The sequence below is a fragment of the Bos javanicus genome, chromosome 2 (assembly GCF_032452875.1).
Source record: "Bos javanicus breed banteng chromosome 2, ARS-OSU_banteng_1.0, whole genome shotgun sequence".
Lineage (NCBI taxonomy): Eukaryota > Metazoa > Chordata > Mammalia > Artiodactyla > Bovidae > Bos > Bos javanicus.
Window position 1 is genome coordinate 13507836 of NC_083869.1, and position 20410 is coordinate 13528245.

At 36.8% G+C, this 20410-nt stretch overlaps 1 protein-coding gene across 1 annotated transcript in view; it reads right to left on the bottom strand.

Annotated features, from left to right (window-relative positions):
- Positions 1-3438: 3438 nt before the first annotated feature.
- Positions 3439-20410, bottom strand: part of NUP35 (nucleoporin 35) — a 32069-nt gene continuing 15097 nt past the window's right edge. The window contains exons 5-9 of the mRNA XM_061433458.1: positions 11428-11569; positions 8621-8690; positions 7749-7877; positions 5052-5216; positions 3439-4083 (exon numbers count right to left, since the gene is read on the bottom strand). Of these exons, the coding sequence (XP_061289442.1) occupies positions 4006-4083; positions 5052-5216; positions 7749-7877; positions 8621-8690; positions 11428-11569 (584 nt within the window). The 3' untranslated portion in view covers positions 3439-4005. The remainder of the gene's footprint in view (positions 4084-5051; positions 5217-7748; positions 7878-8620; positions 8691-11427; positions 11570-20410) is intronic.

The following is a 20410-nucleotide window of genomic DNA, read 5'->3' on the forward strand; positions in this document are numbered from 1 at the left end:
GGATGAAATCGCTGCAGCCATGAAATTAGAAGACGCTCGCTTCTTGGAAGGAAGACTATGACAAACCTAGACAGCGTATTAAAAAGCAAAGACACCACTCTATTGACAAAGGTCCGTACAGCCAAAGTTATGATTTTTCCAGCAGTCACGTACAGATGTGCGAGTTGGACCATGAAGAAGGCTGACTGCCAAAGAACTGATGCTTTCGAATTGTGGTGCGGGTGAAGACTCTGGAGAGTCACTTGGACAGCATAGGGATCAAACCAGTCAATCCTAAAGGAAATCAACCCTGAATACTAACTGGAAGGCCTGATGCTGAAGCTGAAGCACCAACACTTTGGCAACCTGATGCGCCAACAGCCAACTCACTGGAAAAGACCCTATTGCTGGAAAAGACCAAAGGCAAAAAGAGAAGATGAGATGGCTGGACAGCATCACTGATTCAATGGACAGGAACTCAGGCAAACTCTGGGATATGGTGAGGGAGAGGAAAGACTGGTGTGCTGCAGTCAATGGGGTCACAAGAAGGTGGACACGACTTACAGACTAAACAACAATAAAACCACAGTTCATCTGTAAAAACATCCAACAATTCTGCACAAATACACATACTCATATATGTCATCTATTTCCTGGCTCTCTTTAAATAAATGATGTGATATATACGAAGATAGGTCAGAGACAATACTGGGTAAAAAGAACAAACTCAAACATAGCAAACAAATATTTTTAGTTAGAAAGCAAACTTCATGCTCCACAGAGGTCTATGAAAATAAAATGCCCTCTCAAAACAAAAATCTACAGCCCTTTTACAAAAATGTAACTCAATACAAATCCAGAAGTTTTAATGGGAGAAGTATCCAGTTCTACCTTGAATAACTGAGTTCTGTATGTAATGAAACAGGATATAAAACAATCCTATTTTAAGTTGGAAAAGATTTTTAAAGTTTCAGATAAAATGTACTTTATAATAAATGTAATGATAAATGATTTTCATCCATCCCAGTATATTCTTTAGTATCACTTCATCTCAGAGAATTAAACAAGTCTTCACAGTTCAGTTCAGTTCAGTTCAGTCATGTCCAACTCTTTGCGACCCCATGAATCACAGCACGCCAGGCCTCCCTGTCCATCACCAACTCCTGGAGTTCACTCAAACTCATGTCCATCAAGTTGGTGATGCCATCCAGCCACCTCATCCTCTGTCGTCCCCTTCGCCTCCTGCCCCCAATCCTCCCAGCATCAGGGTCTTTTCCAATGAGTCAACTCTTTGCATGAGGTGGCCAAAGTATTGGAGTTTCAGCTTCAGCATCAGTCCTTCCAATGAACACCCAGGACTGATCTCCTTTAGGATGGACTGGCTGGATCTCCTTGTAGTCCAAGGGACTCTCAAGAGTCTTCTCCAACACCACAGTTCAAAAGCATCAATTCTTTGGCACTCAGCTTTCTTCACAGTCCAACTCTCACATCCATACATGACCATTGGAGAAACCACAGCCTTGACTAGACGGACCTTTGTTGGCAAAGTAGTATCTCTGCTTTTCAATATACTATCTAGGTTGGTCATAACTTTCCTTCCAAGGAGTAAGCATCTTTTAATTTCATGGCTGCAATCACTATCTGCAGTGATTTTGGAGCCCAAAAAAATAGTCTGACACTGTTTCCCCTGTTTCCCCATCTATTTCCCATGAAGTGACGGGACCAGATCTTCGTTTTCTGAATGTTGAGCTTTAAGCCAACTTTTTCACTCTCCTCTTTCACTTTCATCAAGAGGCTTTTTAGTTCCTCTTCATTTTCTGCCATAAGGGTGGTGTCTTCACAGTAGTTTGCTGCAATTTAAAAAGGGTACCAAAACCTTCCACACAATGTGTTATTTTAGTTACTCTTTATATAAAGAAATATGCAGACTACCTAGATACATGTTCTGTGGTGAAATATTATGTCAATTAAAACCTCCTTTTTACACAGTGCCAGCTTGAGGTTTTCACTGGCCAAGGAGGATAATTCGAGTAAGACAATGTCTGCAAACAATTCAAACAATGAATTAAAAACAAAAAAAAAACTTAAAGCCATAAGTACATAGTGATACAAAAGGATAAAAAAAAACTTTGTTTTTTTAACCCAGAACAGCAGTAGAAGTTGCCAGGGTACCAAAAATTACTCTGAAAACTGATAAAGGAAACAAATTTAATATTTATCCTGGCATCCTGACATGAATATATTTCATGATAACCAAACAGCCCTAATGGATGGCCCAAAGTCATTCCATATGAAAAGAATTACAGCTAACAAATACAATAGGAATGAAAGAAAAGCATCATTTTACAAACCTTAATGAAATAACTGGTTCATACAAGTATCATTAATGCATGCTTTTTAAAATGTTATATAAAAAGTTAATGGCGACCTTTCCAACGATAGTGTCTGGCTTTAGCCCACGTGCCCAGTGACCAACCTCAGGATTATAAAAGTGGGACAACCAGAACTAAATGTCCCCTGGTTTAACATAAAGTATCCCATACTACCATCAAGTCTTCTTGCTCAAAAAAATGAGATCAGAATCTAATTAACCTTCCCTAGATACAACTTCCAGAGAAGGCAATGGCACCCCACTCCAGTACTCTTGCCTGGAAAATCCCATGGATGGAGGAGCCTGGTGGGCTGCAGTCCATGGGGTCACTAGAGTCGGACACGACTGAGCGACCTCACTTTCACTTTTCACTTTCATGCACTGGAGAAGGAAATGGCAATCCATTTCAGTGTTGTCGCCTGGAGAATCCCAGGGACGGAGGAGCCTGGTGGGCTGCCGTCTATGGGGTCACACAGAGTCGGACACGACTGAAGCGACTTAGCAGCAGCAGATACAACTTCTAGGATATGGGACAAATGATAGAATAAGTAAAACAAAAAAACTACTGATCAAATTCTGTCTGTGGGACTCTACAGAGGCAACTCACATGGTACCTTGAACAAGTCAAGGTGTACTGAACAGTGGAGAAGAGCAAGGAAACTCTAATTTAAACTTCAAGACACTCCAGAGACAAAACCAAATACACTGTGTAGACGTGGTCTCAATAGTGACTCAAACCAACCAACTGTAAAATTCAAACAAAGTTTTGAAACAACTGGAAAACTTTTTTAAAGGACTAGATATTAGAACTTAAAAAATTATTCTTCTTTTAGGTGAGATACTGACATGGTAATTACATATGGAAATATTCTTTCTTTGATATAACCTCAAGTATTTAAAATCACATCTCAGATATACTTTAAACAAAAAGAGTGAGAGATTAAACTAGCATGGCAAAATAGTAGTGGTTACGTGGTTATTAAAGCTAGATTATAGGCAGATGAAGGTTCCTGACATATTTTCTCTATTTCTGCAAAGACTTCAAACTTTTTGTACTAATTAATAAATCACTCTCAAAAACTGCTCAATACATATAATTGACAAGTTTATTATCAAGAAACTTCAGGTTTTTTAAAAGATTGCATTGGCTTTACAAGACTGAAAGATGATCACCCAGGACAGGACAATATAAACAAGGATAATTAAAATATTAAATACTATCTAAATTAATAAAAGACCCTAATTCAAACTGTTAATTATAATCTTTGTGTCTTGTTAGAAGCAGCTGTACAGTTACCCTTCATGAAATTCACCTCACCAACTTATGAAGACTACAAAGGCTCACTACAAACTCAATTATATAATTTACAGTAATCAATGAGTTTTTGCAGTTAATCACACACTATCACCAAAAGCCCCAAATCTTCTATACAAGGATTTGTTTCTTTAAAATGTACCTCAAGCATCTTTTAAAGTGCGAGCTACAATTTGCTATATTCTTAAAGAAAAAAGCTTCCAAAGGAAGTATGAGACAGCTATACGACGCTGTCGAGAGTGGTTATATAACTAACCGAAGAATCCCAGCAGCACCCTGCGAATTCTGTTTTAGTGTGGCAGTCTTCTCCTTTGTAGTTGGCATCTCAGCTCTTCCTACACTACCAGCCGAACATGTATTCCATTGCTTTGGATACAAGACTTTCATCTTTTTTTGGTGTTTGTCTGTCAGAAATCACCTATCAAAAAAACACACATACGTAAAATTGTACGGTTATGGTTTTAGTGTCAGAGTCCATTCTAGAGTTAACAGCTAATTTTAAACTACCAAACACTAAAATGGATTTGTAGCACTGAATTGTATAATTAAAGATTAAAACACAGGCTTAGTTAGAAGATCCATATGCTTTTAAGAATGGCAAAATTATACTCCTTTGGCAAAGCAAGGTGCATCTGCTGCCCAATTAGTAAAATGAACAAACACTAAAGCGACAGGAGATGAGGACTTTAAAATGATGATTAAAAGAAAAAAAAGGAAAAGGAAAAATTAAGCCAGTTGTAGAATGATTCCCAAATTTCAAGAGAAGTCCAACTGCTCTATTAAAGTGTCTTATTTGCTGTCTTAGGACTTGTCTCTGTAACTGGGCAAGTTTAGAACCCCTGGCTAATTAAGCAGGAGATAATTATATACTGAATGAGAATCATAATATTTCTAGTATTCTTCAATAAACATAATGAACTTTTCCTTTAAGCTTTTTTGAAATGGTTAAATTTTGAAATGGGAGCTAGGCAATGTTTTCTTTTGATCACCAAAACTACTTCCAATCTAAGGTTTGTGATACCTTAGATTTAGTTATCAACTAATAGAGTTTTAACATTCTCTCACGCCAGAGATGTCCACAAGAAACTTTTTATGTATGCAAACGTAACTTAGAAAAAACTAAAATAACAACTCTCAAAATGTTTTTTAAAACGATAAAGATTTTTTTTTGAAAATTCAAGATAAATTTCCACTGGCCAAAACTGTAATTTGTAAAATAGAAAATTTAAAAACACAAAGTTTATTGGTTTCATCAAGGTAATCAACTTCAATAGGAAATATTTAATGGCATTTAATTGCATACAAATCAACCCAACGAAAAAGTTAAACAAACACACTATGCACTGCAGCCTTTAAAGTATGTTCTTTATCCAATCCTTAAAATACCTGATAGTCACTAGTAGAAGCTTTGTACGCTGTAGCCAGAGGTCTCATGGTAGAAATCCGAGGAGTACTTCCAGGCTGGGTTGGTGTACCTAAGGTTTTGATGGGTGGTGTGAAGGCGAGAGATGGAGATGACAAAGCACACCTGTCACTGTTTTCCATGACGCTCTGGAGAAAGAAAGAACTTCTGTTTACTAACATACTACATCTTATCCACTATTACATCCAAACAAAACATCATTAAAAGAAGCATACTTTATTTGATCTAATTCACCTTTCAAATAATTTTAGACTTGATAAAACAATACCTGCTTCTTAGCTAGCATGAAATCTAATGCTCAAACAGAAATCTCACTTGAATGACCTCAAATATCTACTATCAACTCTCAAGAGTAAGACTCTCCTAACAAACACTATGGAGAAGGCAATGGCACCCCACTCCAGTACTTTTGCCTGGAAAATCCCATGGACGGAGGAGCCTGGTTGGCTGCAGTCCATGGGGTCGCTAAGAGTCGGACACGACTGAGCGCCTTCACTTTCACTTTTCACTTTCATGCATTGGAGGAGGAAATGGCAACCCACTCCAGTGTTCTTGCCTGGAGAATCCCAGGGACGGTGGAGCCTGATGGGCTGCCGTCTATGGGGTTGCACAGAGTCAGACACGACTGAAGCGACTTAGCAGCAGCAGCAGCAACAAACACTATGAAATCAGTAAGAAAGACAAGAGAATTTTGGGGGAAGTTGAGATGGGTAGGGGATCAAAGTCCAGTGCTATTTTATACTCAGTAACCCCAAATTTTCCTCTAGCCTCTACGATGATCTGTTACAGCACAATGTAATAATTACACAACTACTCAGCAATCCTAGATTGTAATAACAGGAGCCATGTCTAATTCATGCACTAATGTATATATATAAGTATCAAGCACAGTGCCTGGTAGGTAGAAGTTCACATACTTTAAAGAATGATCATGATTTTACAAGAAAAGCATGATCTTTTTACAAAGAAAAGTTTAAAGTGTACTCAGTTTATTTAAAAGTATATAAATATATGTCTGTTTGTGTATATGTGAGTCACTCAGTCACGTCCAGCTCAGTGCACTCCATGGACTACAGCCCACCAAGCTCCTCTGTCCATGGAATTCTCCAGGCAAGAATACAAGAGTGGGTAGCCTTTCCCTTCTCCAGGGGGATCTTTCTGACCCAGAGATGGAACCTGGATCTCCTGCACTGAAGACAGATTCTGTACTAACTAAGCCATGAGGGAAGCCCCATATAAACATTTAGTATTATTTAAGTATTTTAAAACAGAAATGACTAATAAAAGAGCTTCACCTTACAACAGCCAAGACATGGAAGCAACCTAAACATCCATTGACAGAGGAATGGATAGAGATGTGACATATATATACAATGAAGTATTACTCAGCCATTAAAAATGATGAAATAATGCCATTTACAGCAACACAGACACCCCTTGAGATTGTCATACTAAGTAAGTCACATAGAGAAAGATAAATATCATATGGTATCACCTATAAATGGAATTTTAAAAGATACAAATGAACTTAGAAAACAGAAAGATACTCACAGACTTAGAGGATCAACTTATGGTTGCTGGGATAAGGATGGGCAGAAGGGATCGTTACGGGGACTGACATAACCACACTGATATATTTAAAATGGACAATCAACATGGACGGACCTACTATATAACACAGGGAAAGCTGCTCAATATTATGTAACAATGTAAATGTGGAAAGAATTTGAAAAAGAACAAATACATGTTTATGTATAACTGAATCACTTTGCTATATACCTGAAACTATCACAATATTGTTAATCAACTATATTTCAATATAAAACAAAAAGTTAGGAACTCCCCTGGTGGCTCAGTGGCTACACTCTGCACTGCAAATGCAGAAGACTCAGGTTCACTCTCTGGTGTGGCAACTAGATCCCACGTGCTGCAACCAAGACTTGGAACAGCCAAATAAATAAAGACATTTTTTATGAAGTTTTAAAAAATATACATGTAAATAAATCTATTTGATATTACATTAAAAAAAAAGCTTCAGTCTTTCAAAAGGTAACCCTCAGTTACCGTTCAACGGCTTCCCTGGTGGCTCAGAGGTTAAAGCGTCTGCCTCCAATGCAGGAGACCCGGGTTCAATCCCTGGGTTGGAAGATCCCCTGGAGAAGGAAATGGCAACCCACTCCAGTATTCTTGCCTGGAGAATCCCATGGACGGAGGAGCCTGGTGGGCTACAGTCCACGGGTTCGCAAAGAGTCGGACACAACTGAGCGACTTCACTTTCACTTTTCACCATTCCTATGGAATAGTTCATTCTGAAATAGCACCACTCCTTTAAAGTACTTGAATCTGACATTGCTTTGCACAAAAAAGGGAATGGGTTAAAAGACATAGAATGTAGGCCTCACCTTAACAACCCTGGGTAAGTTACCTAAGACCTCTTGACTACCTACAGAGTGAAGGGGTTAGGATATATTATGTCTAGAATATTGTGACTAAATATCTTTGACTTATCATCAAAGAGTGCTGTAACATCATCCATCACATTTTCAAAAACTAAGCAAAAGCAGTACAGTGAAGAAAAGTGACCCACCACCAATGTTAGTACTTAGTTCTGTGTTCTTCAGATAAATTAAGCTGTTTTCCTTACATCAGCAATAACTTACTTTATCTATACATGGTTTTACACCAATCATGATAGATTCTCCAAAAATCCTTCCATCTTTGCTTAAGGCTTTCCGGGCTTGCAGTTTAGATTGATAACGAATATGCATCCAATTTCCTGTGTTAGACATCTGCAAAAAATGAAGTTTTCTCTTAAATTAAAATATAAAGTATATAAAATTCAAATTTTCTATTAGAAAACAGAAACACACAAAAATAAATCTGCTTCTACTTTTTATCTGATGCCCTGTAAAAAGCTGTATACTAGAATTCAACAAAAATTCTATTTAAACAATTTCAGTATCTCTAATTCTTAAATCTCTTATATAAAGAATATGTAGCAAATATTCTCTACAAGCAAAGTAATTCTCAAAAGATAACTGTTTCTTACAAAAAGGTCTTATCTACACTTGCTATGAAATTTTTTTAAAACTGTATTCATCGATTTGATTTTTTGTAGGAATTAAACAAGTCAATCTGTAGCAACAAAGAAAAGATTTGTTATATATAATTTACTGTGCAAGGTAATTTAAAGAAAAAAAAAGATCTCTGTAAAACTAAAGAAACTCTAAGAACTCAAAGTTAGAAATATCCTTTCGTTTACCCCAATAAAACAAGCTCAATTTGGAAAATTTGTCATAATCTTTTTTAAGAACTGTTAACTATTTTTAAAAGGGGGGAAGCCTGAAACTCTCATTTATCTTCTCTATCTCTTTTTATCAAATACTATGCAACTTCCAACCTGTCAGACTCCAACAGATATATCCTTTGAAAATTTTAAAAAAGAAAGAAAAACTTTTAAGACATTCAGCAGCAAATTCACAGGTTATCTTTCCTCAGCTTAAATCTTGAACTGAAAAGAATTAAGACTTACCACATGTTTTAAGATATTCCCATATTGTGCAAATTGTAATAATATATAGGAAGCAGATGCCTGAGGAAACCTGGGGAAAAAAAACTTGCCCAATCAACATCAATAATGACGAATGCACATTAACTTACAAGCGTTTCAAGATAAACTCCCCCCAGCTGTCTAGTACATTAATAAGAGACCCTTGATCATTCTGCTTTCCTCTATTATTAGTTAAATCTATTCATTTGCCCATCACCCAAAAGCAAATTATGTTAAAATTAGTTCTGACTCAGCTACTTTTATCCATCTCCAAATTCCACCCCTGAAATTTCTAAAATTCAAGTCACAGTTCTGCATGTAACTTACTTTACGTGGGTATGTGTATGTGCATACATGCTTGTTGCGGGGGGGTGGGATATACTACTATGGTTATTATAGAGCAAAGAACTTTACATTATACAGAGTCATATCAATATATATTGAGCACCACCTGAAAACTCAAAAATGTGTTCCTAAAACAAAAACTCAGAACTAGAATCAATGGTAAACAATCAATTAAAAAGATGGCTACCAAAGTTTTAAATGGCCTTATCTCTGTATGGAAAATTCTAAGTGATTTTTACTTTCTTCTTCATAAAGTGCTGAATGCCTTGACTAACACAATGAGATATAACTTTGATAGTTCAAATAATACAGCTATTTTCAACTTGAAAAACTGGAGTTTCCTTAACCAATAACTTCAGTTATCTGGAGCCTGAATTAGAAACTTAAAGGAAAAAATGTGAGTCATAAAAATAAATAAGAAACTTCACATATTAAAATCTATGTGACTAAAATACTGCATTCAAGATTGGAAATTTATTTTATGTTACGTAAGTTTGGATATAAGGTTTCTAACTCCAAAGAAAACAACAAAAAAGTCAGGGTGACTGCAAAGCAGGACTAAAAAATATCAAAACCAGAGAAATAATGTCTGCACTTGAGGGAGGCACTTGAGAAATAAAACATAAATCTAAGAGTCTAGGACCACTATGAGGAGAAACAGTCCAGTATTCTGTCAAAGAATCACCCTACTCAAGAGGGAGGGGAAAAATGTATACTTATAGCTGATTCACCCATTGTATGGCAGAAACAAACCCAACACTGTTAAGAAACCATCCTCCAATTAAATTTTTTTAAAAAAATCATTACCCTAAAACAATAAATGTTATTTCATGATGACCCTGAGTCAGAAGGAAAAAGTCAAATTATCAAAGGAAGAACATATATAATGTATTTTAACTGTACTTTTTAGCTGTACTTCCCTATAACCAAAAGATGATATTTTATCCCATAGAAAAAAATGTTTCTGTTCTTGCAATTAAACTCATAAGCAGGGTTACTAAAATATAAAAGCAACAGAAAATATATGGGTGGGAAAGGTTAAGTCTTAAAAATGAAGGACTTAAAGAAGTAGAATACTTCAATTAATTTACCCAACTACTTAGGAAGCTTAAAAGTGACACCATTACTACTAAACTTGAAGAAGACACTTGAGTGGACAGATACATTCAAAAACAGACAGACAAGCACTTCATGAGAGAATACAAAAATTTAAACACAAACACAGAAAAAAAAAAGCAGCAGCAGTCAGCCAGTGGCTATGGACGTAGGGCTGAGTGTGGGCTTTCTGGAGAACAAGGAAAAGCAATATGACCCTGCTTTTCACCTAAACAGAATCAGCAACAACAACTCTCTCTGGAAGGTGACACAAAACACAGGTGGCAGTAACTACCTCATAAGGAGAAAAACTGTAGCTGTTGGGGAAAAGGTAAGAAGGAAAACTTCACTCTAATCTTACACATCCCTCTGAATTTAAATAAATTGACTAAAGTACACTAATACTTACTGTGTGCACTGTTCTTCCTTCAAGCTCTTATGTTTTTGTATTTTTCACCCCAAAACTAAGTATAGTAATTAAGGTTCAGCAACAGTATGACATCACACTTTCAGAAACGAACCTTATGTAGTACTGTATAAACAATCACAGCCTGAAAATAAGAAACCTGGGTTTTTGCTGAAGCTTTACTGATAATTAGATATAAAGTCTCTGAGTAAATCACTTAATCTGTCTACCCCTTCAGTTTTTCATCTGTTCGTGATGCAGTATGATTTCTCAGATGCCTTAAAGTGCTTTTTTTGGATCTAAAAACCTATTCAAATGCATCCAGGACTGTCATGCACAGTTTCTATTAACGTTCGGTATTCTAGAGTTAGTAAGTACCAATCCTGTGACATAGTGCGCATATATATACAAATACAATTCAACTTGTTAGTTCAAAACTGGTAAAGTCCAATATAAACACAGACACAATCTCAACAAAGGAAGGGGCTTTCTAAGTCTAGTGGTTCAACCCGCTTCCAATATTCAGCAAATATGCTGAAGAGAAAATAATTTAAGAAAAGACAAACAGAAAAATGATGGAAAAACTATTAAAAATCAAAAAGCAATATACATGCTGAAATGTCAAGGGCTTCCCTTGTGGCTCAGCTGGTAAAGAACCTGCCTGCAATGCGGGAGACCTGGGTTCGATGCCTGGGTTGGGAAGATCCCCCGGAGAAGGGAAAGAAATGTCAAGAGAAGAAGAGAAGAAATGTCAAGGTGATATATATTGATGTCTACAACTTGCCCTGAAATGTACCAACAATAACAAAAAAGATGAATTTAGGTGAATCTAGGTAGATAAATGAGTATCTGCTGTGCAACTATTTTAGTTTTTTTAAATATACTTGATAATATTCATCAGAAAACATTGTTGTTTTAAAGGTAAATTATCTAGAAACCTTACCCGAACACAGTCACCCAAGTGTCATCAAGGTGATCTTCAGATGTCAGAGAATCTCCTTGAGTATAAAAAGGATCCAACTGGGCAGGAGATAACGTTGTCTTTCGGGGTTGACCAATGTTTGCAGGACTAAACACACTTTGCCCTATATTAGTATATTTAGTAAGTTAGTTACCAATATAAACATTTTGGTTTATTTTAAATTAAAGTTTTAGTTTTAAATGGAAAAGTATATTAAAAGTTGGCAATTCCATAAATAATTCAAAATATACGCTGTACCCAAATCATAATTATTCTGAAGGAGATCAGCCCTGGGATTTCTTTGGAAGGAAGGATGCTAAAGATGAAACTCCAGTACTTTGGCCACCTCATGTGAAGAGTTGACTCATTGGGAAAGACTCTGATGCTGGGAGGGATTGGGGGCAGGAGGAGAAGGGGACGACAGAGGATGAGATGGCTGGATGGCATCACTGACTCGATGGACATGAGTCTGGGTGAACCCCGGGAGTTGGTGATGGACAGGGAGGCCTGGCATGCTGCGATTCATGGGGTCGCAAAGAGTTGGACATGACTGAGCGACTGAACTGAACAGTTCAGATACAATGAGAGGAAACCATTAAAATTTGAGTGTAACTTATGACTTTGCAAATTTATTTTTTATTACAAATTTCTAAATGTTTTATTAATTTCCAGTTAAACCTACACCAGAAGGATCTCCAGTCAACCTCAAGGACTTCTGTTGGACTCATCTTCCAAACCCACCACTTTCATTATGGCACCTCTGCCTTAAAAATACTCAATTACTTCTCATTAGACAGTACAAAATCCAAATACCTTGGTCTCCACAATATCAGTTCAGTTCAGTTCAGTCGTTCAGTCATATCTGCTCAGTGACCCCATGAAGGAGGTATGCCAGGCCTCCCTGTCTATCACCAACTCCTGGAGTCCACCCAAACCTATGTCCATCGAGTCAGTAATGCCATCCAACCATCTCATCCTCTGACATCCCCTTCTCCTCCTGCCCTCAATCTTTCCCAGCATCAGGGTCTTTTCCAATGAGTCAGCTCTTTGCATCAAGTGGCCAAAGTATTGGAGTTTCAGCTTCAACATCAGTCCTTCCAATGAACACCCAGAACCGATTTCCCTTAGGATGGACTGGTTGGAGCTCCTTGCGGTCCAAGGGACTCTCAAAAGTCTCCAACACCACAATTCAAAAGGATCAATATACTTCCAACCTTATTTTTCCAGTGTGCTCCTAAATAGTACTACCCTAGTCCCTAAGATGTGAATGCAGTTTTCTCTTATTCAGGATATTTCTATCTGAAATGTCTGATTCTATTTTTTCTTTTCTTATCCTTCAACAACTACAATTAATGAGTGCTTCATGTCCAACATGTCAAGCTAAACACTTTACATGTTCATTTTATTTCAGAAGCTCTGTCCTATTAAGACCACTTATTTCTGAGAAGCAGAGACTTTAAATGTACACTAAGGATCATTCCAGGTATTAAAGATACAAAAAGTGACCAAGTTAGACCAAAGGGAGGGAAAAAAATCTCTAACAGTGCTTAATTTCTCATGGAAGAGAAACAAGCAAATACCTAGTATGTTAGAAAACAAAATCCTGTAAGAAAAAAATCATAATGCAGAGAAGAGTGATAAGGAATACATATGCAGATACATATTCCAAAATACATAAGGAACTCATACAATTCAACAGCAAAAAGCAAACAAAACAAAACCAATCCAATTAAAAAAAAAAAATGGAAAGAGAACTCAACAGACATTTTCCCAAAGACATACAAATGTCCACAGGTACAAAGACAGGTGCTCAATATCACTAATCATTAGGAAAATGCAAATCAAAACCAGAATGAGATATCTCATGGCTATTCATCAATGGCTATCATTTAAAAAAAAAAAAAGAGATAAGGATAAGGACTTGGAGAAAAGGGAATCCTTATACACTGCTGGTGGGAATACAAGTTGGTACACACACTATGAAAAACAGTATAGAGGGTTCTCAAAAAAATTAAAAATAGAGCTACATATAATCCAGCAATCCCACTTCTGAGCATATAGCCCAGGAAAATGAAAGCAGGATCTCAGATATCTACACTCCCATGTTCACTGAAGCACTATTCACAACAGCCAAGATACGGATACAAAATAAAGGTCCATCAGTAGATAGACGGATAAAGATGTGCTCCGTAAGTCCAACGAAATGTCAGTCAGCCATTTAAAAGAACGAAGTCCTGCCATTTGCGACAATATGGATGGACCTTGAGTGCGTGACATTCAAGATGGTAAGTGAAAGAAGTCAGACCAATACTGTATCACCCCATTTATATGGGAGTGTAAAAGCGCAGAACTCACAGCAGTGGTTACCAGGGACTTGGGGATAGGGGATAAGGGGAGTTGTTCTGGTCAAAGGGTACAGTTGAATAAGCTCCGGGGATTTAAGTACAGCATGCTGATTATCACTAATAATACCAGATTACATACTTAAAAGCTGCTAAGAGAATAGAGTTTTCTCACCACAAAAAAAAAAAAAAAAGAAACGGTAATTAAGTAATATGATGAAAAGTGTCAGCGAACACTAGGATCATTTTGTAATATATCAGTGTAGCAAATCAGCACATAGTATACAATTAAACTTGACTGTCAATTATAGCTCAATAATTCTGTAATGTTAGTTTTCCTCTATTATATTATATCCATCAATTAACCTGTAACAGTAGACTTAAACATTACTTCAAGAATCAAATGGAACATTAGATAGATAAGAACTCACAAAAGTTAACTATTTTAACAAGATATAAATTCAACACTATGAATGATGTACTTGGTACAATTATTATTTTGCATCAACAGCACAAACATATTCAGAGTCAAATCTAAAATAAAAGACTTCCAAGAATGATCTCCATTCTCTTGCCTCCAAGCAGTATCAAACCAAAACTACAGCCTCAACAGAATTAAAAGTCAAAGGCATCAATAAAGTAAAAACTGCAATGTAACAATGTGATTTAACTAAAGAGGAAAAATATGACCATTTACAAATTTCAAAGTTCTTAATTCTTTATGCCATGCAACATGAATTCCCTTACATCATCTGGACTCAAGTTTAGAAACCAGAATTAATCTAATTTAACATATTAATATAGCCTTTCCTTATGGAAAAAAGTAAATAATTTCAGATCACCTCAGATCTGCTAGGCTAATTAAGAAATCTATTTAATCAAAACACTATCCTAGCCCCTACTAGAAAATAAGAGATGCTCAAAACTGATTTTCTTATGTTCAGTTGTCAAGAAATCAGGCTAAAAACAATTTAGCAATCAGAAACTTTACAAATATTTAAATATTTTTACAACAGTAATCAAGCAAAAGAAGGAATGGAACAGTTATTATTAACTCTAGAGAAAACAAAAGGATATCCAAGAAGGACATGGAATTCTAGTATATTACATGGTTCAGTCTACAGATGTGCCTAATTTTAAAATTAAATTCATGCTTAAGAGAGACAATACAAAGTAAATAACTTAAAGAATGTTAAACTGCAGAGGATGCTAAAATACATTTGGTAACTTTTCTTTTTCCTAGCAATTATTCTTTTCTTCATCATCACAGAGGCATTTAATAGGTATAAAATATTTCTAAAATAAGCCTGATTTAAAATGAGACACCCTACTTTAATAAGTGAGCTAATCAACCTACCAACTTTCCTGCTAGGAAATACAGAGAAGCACACAGACAGACAGTGCGCTCATTCGTGTCCGACTCTTGCGACGCCATGGACTGGAGCCCGCCAGGCTCCTCTGTCCATGGGATTCTCCCGGCAAGAATACTGGAGTGGGTTGCCATTTCCTTCTCCAGGGGATATTCCCGACCCGGGAATCGAACCCAGGTCTCCAGCATTGCAGGCAGATTCTTTACCGACTGGGGAGCGGGGGTTGGTATAAGAACAAGAAAGCAAATAGAACAGGGTCAAAGAGTGGAATGATTAAGATTAATGGGGGCTCTAACTGGATCCATTTTGCCATGGCTCCCTGGCCCTCGCAGGCTCTCAACAATCACATGAGATTTTAGGAATGCACCACACAGAATTGATTAGTGAAAGGATATACCACATAGAACTGATTTGTTAAATATCACCCCTCCCTTACCCTCTGCCTCCAACATACTCCCTAGAGTACTACAGGCAGGGAAGACCTAAATAAACTATTGGGAGGAATCCCTAACACTTTTCCAGAGTAGAAAACAAAAGATAACCTTAAATAAGTTTAGTTTTTACTACAAAGACATGGCTTTAACACAATAAAAGAGATGGTAAAAAGGCATTTTAGTATAAAATCTAAAGCCAATTCAAAAATTTTATGTCCTGTATTACCATTAAGAAGGTACAATTTAGCTTTGCTATATCATGTAATAACCTTCAAGGAAGAAATTAAATGAAGGATAAAATAAGACAACCATCATGACCTTTAAAAATAAAACAAATCAAAATTAAGTCTCAAATAAGCAATCTAATTTTTGCCCCATCAACTACTCTGAAAAACATAAATCACTTATACATAATCTAAAACTATGTACATAACTTTAGCATAATTGCCCCCCACCTTGTTACTGTTTCATTGGTCCAGTAATTTTACTTCCTTTCAATCAGACTTCTGGTACCTGCAAGCAATGCTTTATAAAATGAAAAAGTGTGCTTATCAAACCACATCAAATTGTGTCTCCCTTGGTAAATCATTACTCAAACAGTCTTAAGATCAGACTGGAAGTGGAAGGCAAAAGAACTTATTACCTTTTATGAAAATGTCTTCAATTAAAGACCAGATTCCATTATTTCAAAACAGACCACTAACCTAAATGAAAGTAAGAGACAGAAAGAGTGGGAAATTTTAAATAGATACATGGGATATGAAACTTGGGAGAAAAAGAGGTCCCTGGCAGTGCTGTTACCTTCTTAGCATGAAACAATGTAGCACAACATATAAAAAGAATTTGGTCTCAGTCCAAAGAGATGTTTGGCCTTTCCAGGTTCCTGGGAGATAACCCCTATACCCCAGGAAATTTCCCCAGCCAGGAGAGTGTTTCTGTTATTTGTGGAAGGCCCCTCAACCTCAAGTGAGCCTGACAGTTCATGCTAACAAGGTGACTTTTAGTGAAGTAGGTCATGCCATAATGACCACCCATAAAGACCATTCACGTTAAAGGTCACCTCTGGGCAGAAGAAGGGATGGAGATTGAGTTTAGCCACTTGATCGACGATGCAATCATTTTTATGTGATGAAACTCCAATGGAAACTCAAGGCATGGAGGCTCCGTGAGCTTCCCTGCTTGCCAATACTCTGGGCGTAGTGCATGTGTCAACGCCAAGAGGATAACACGTCACGGCTCTTGCTTGGAACAGTCCCAGACTTCAGCCTACGTAGCTCTTTCTTTAGAAGGTTCTAATCTGTATCTTTTCTATAATAAAACTAACTGTAAGTATTGCACTTTCAGTGGATCCTCAATCTGTCTAGTGAATTATCAGACCTTAGAGTGGGCTTGGGAAAGCCTGAATTTGCAGCCAGCAAGTCTGAAATGAAAGTGGCCCTGGGGACCCCTAAACTTACAGTCGGCACCTGAAGATACAGCAGTCTTGCAGGGACTGTATGCTCAGACTTGCAGTTTGACAAACGCATTGTACCCGGATGACTATAACAATATCCAAAATAGTACAACGAACTGAACACCAGTATTCATCTCCAGCATTTGTCAGGTACCTAATGACAATCACTCTGGGAAGTCCAAGCTTTTGGAGACCACAGAAGGTGTGAAACAGACTCCTGGTTGAAATCAAGGAAAACTAGTTTAAGAGAGTATATAATAAGGGATGAAAAGGCAAGGCCTTCCTCATCTTGTGCAGCTACTCCACCCCCAAAACACCAAGGTGTTAGTCCCCAAGGAAAAGAAACGTCAATACCTCAGGACTATGGCACCCCACTCCAGTACACTTGCCTGGAAAATCCCAGGGATGGGGGAGCCTGGTCGGCTGCCGTCTATGGGGTCGCACAGAGTTGGACATGACTGCAGTGACTTAGCAGCAGCAGCAGCAGGTGGGTCCCAGTCACAGTGGAGAATAACTATGTAAGAGACTAAGCGAAAATCTGCATATTGAAAAGAAGACTTCTCCCTTTCTACATTCAGAACAGCAGCTAGACATTAATACCGAATATTAAAGAATTTTTCTTTGGGAAATTTAAGAGAAAGGACCTATATATACTGAAATCAGATATTTTTCCAACAAAAATTTATCTAACTGTCCAATGCTCCTATAGCAAAGCCCAAAAAGAGGCAGAATAACCTCTCTCCACTAATTTCCCCCTTCCTACCATTGTCAACACACACACACACAGACTCCAAGTAGCTATTTAGTGCCTCATTCAATATATATGCCTTCACTAAGAAAAGGTATGAGAGTAAAAAAAAAAAAGAAAAAGGAGAGAGAGAAAAAAAAAAGATCTAGAAGGAAACAGACAGTATGAACAGGAATAAAAGTCCAAGGTGAACTTCACTGGTAAGTTATTTTAACCATGAAACTACATTTTCATGGATGCTACATTTTAAATACTTTAAGAGAACAGCAGCAAAAAAGATCATTGAATATTAAAATATCAAAATAAATTATTAGATGCACTGGAAATTGAGATTATGGACATCTTTCAGAAAGTATAATACAGATATACAAGACACTCTAACATAGAAAAAGTAGAAATTTAGAAATCTCTGCAGCACTCACACACAGAAGAAATTCCAGAGAGATAGAGAACACAGAAAACAGTGGGAAAGCTATTATCAAATATAAGGAAGTTTGCCAAAACCCAGGCTAAGTGTCTTGATTTAAAGGATCCACCAACTCCCCAGAAAGATAAAGTCCCAGACCAGGGCAGATTTGTGAAACTGAAAACACTAACCATACAGAGACCTTAAATTTTTTGAAACCAAGCCCCTACAACAGCTTAGGAACCATCACTGTGTCTGACTTCTGCAGAACACTGGAAGCCAGAAGACAAAGGAATGATGCCTCCAAAATTCCAATCTAGAACTCTATACTTGGCCAAACAAGCAACCCATTTACAAGGAAGGTAAAAAGCATTTCAAACTCAAGGTCTTAAAGTTTATTTCCCATGTAAGTTTTCCTAGAAAGGTACTCAAATATGTCCTTCACCAAAATGAGAAAATAAACTAAGAAAACATGTTAACTAGGAAAAATAGAGCAACTCTAGAAACTTGCTAAGGCAAATCCTGAGATAAGAGCTGTACACCAAGCTAATATAGGAAACAGCCAGAAGAGAAGCTGAGAATTAGACGTTCTCAGTTTAAAACAAACAAAAATGAAACTATGAGCATTTTTAAAAAGACACAGCATTAGAACAGTTGCTTAAAGGAAGCAAATGGCACATAGAAAATTAGACAAATGGAAAAAAGAAACATTATGAAAAATTAAAATTTTACAGGAAGGATAAATTATAATATACTACTTGATGCAACACTAAACAGCACTTATATAATCACAGTAATATAAAACACTGACAAAGGAATAAAGTTTGATATATTTCAATTATATTCAGATAATGCAGGGGAGATAATTATCAATTACCTTAAGATAAATATAGCAACTTTAAAAATGAAAATCAAGAATTAGCAATATAATTATATACAGCCAACTAAGTAATGGCCCTCCAGGATGGCTACATCCTAATCCCCAGAACGTGTGAATGTTACTTTACATAGCAAAAGAGATTATGCATTTAGGATTAAGGATCCTGAGATGGGAAGACTATGGAAGATCATTCAGGCGGACCCCCAATACATCCCCCAGTGTCCTCACAAGAGATGTGATGTGATGATGGAAAAAGACTGGAGTGATACGGTACACTTTTAAGTTGAAAGAAGGGACCACAATCCAAAGAACATAGGTAACCACCAGAAACTGGAAAACACAAAACCAAAAAGCAGGGGAATGGATCCTCTCTAGGGCCTCCAGAAGGTAACCAGTCTTACCAACACCTTGACTGTAGCTCAATGAAACTGACTTTGGACTTCTGACTTCTAGAACTACAAGAAAATAAATCCAAACTGTTTTAAGTCACTGAACTTGTGGTAATATGTCATAGTGACAACAGATAGCTAATACAGCAACTTATTCAGGTAAGGGAAGCTAAATTCCAAAAGGAACAGCTCTAAGATCTGGACAGGCTAGTTCTGGAGGAATAAAGCTAAAGACTGCAGCATTTCATTATAGTACTGCATCTAAGGACTATGTGCTATTTTTAAACAATCTGCAATTATTACTTTGACTAAAACATAAGACATTATCCCACTAAAATTAGAGACCAATCAATGGTACTATGGCTACTTTGCCATGAAACTAAATAAATTTTGGTGATTAATTTTAAAAAGTTAATGCCACAGGCAGAAAAATGGTCCCCCAAAGAGGTCTGTGTCCTAATACCCAGGAGTTGTGAATATGTTACATTTACATGGTAAAGAGAAATTAAGGATGCTATGGAATTAAGATTGCTAATCATCTCATCTTACACAAGAAGATTATGCTGGACTAATAGAATGAACCCAACAGAATCACAAAGGTCCTTAAATTACAAGGGGAAAAAATGATGTGAAATAAAGGCTCAACTAACCACTGCAGGCTTTGAAGTTGGTAAGAATGCATGAGCCAAAAAATATGGGCAGTTCTAAAAGCTGGAAAAGAGAAGAAAACAAGATTCTCCCCTAGCACCTCCACAAAAGAATGGAGTCCTACTAATACTCTGACTTTAGCCCACTAAGACCTATTCCAGACTTCTGACTTCCAGAATTTTAAAGTAATAAATGAGTTATTTGAAACCACTATAATCTGTGTCAGCAGCAATAAGAAACTAATATAATCTAGATTAAGGCTAATTTTTACTCAATATATGAAAGAAAAACTATG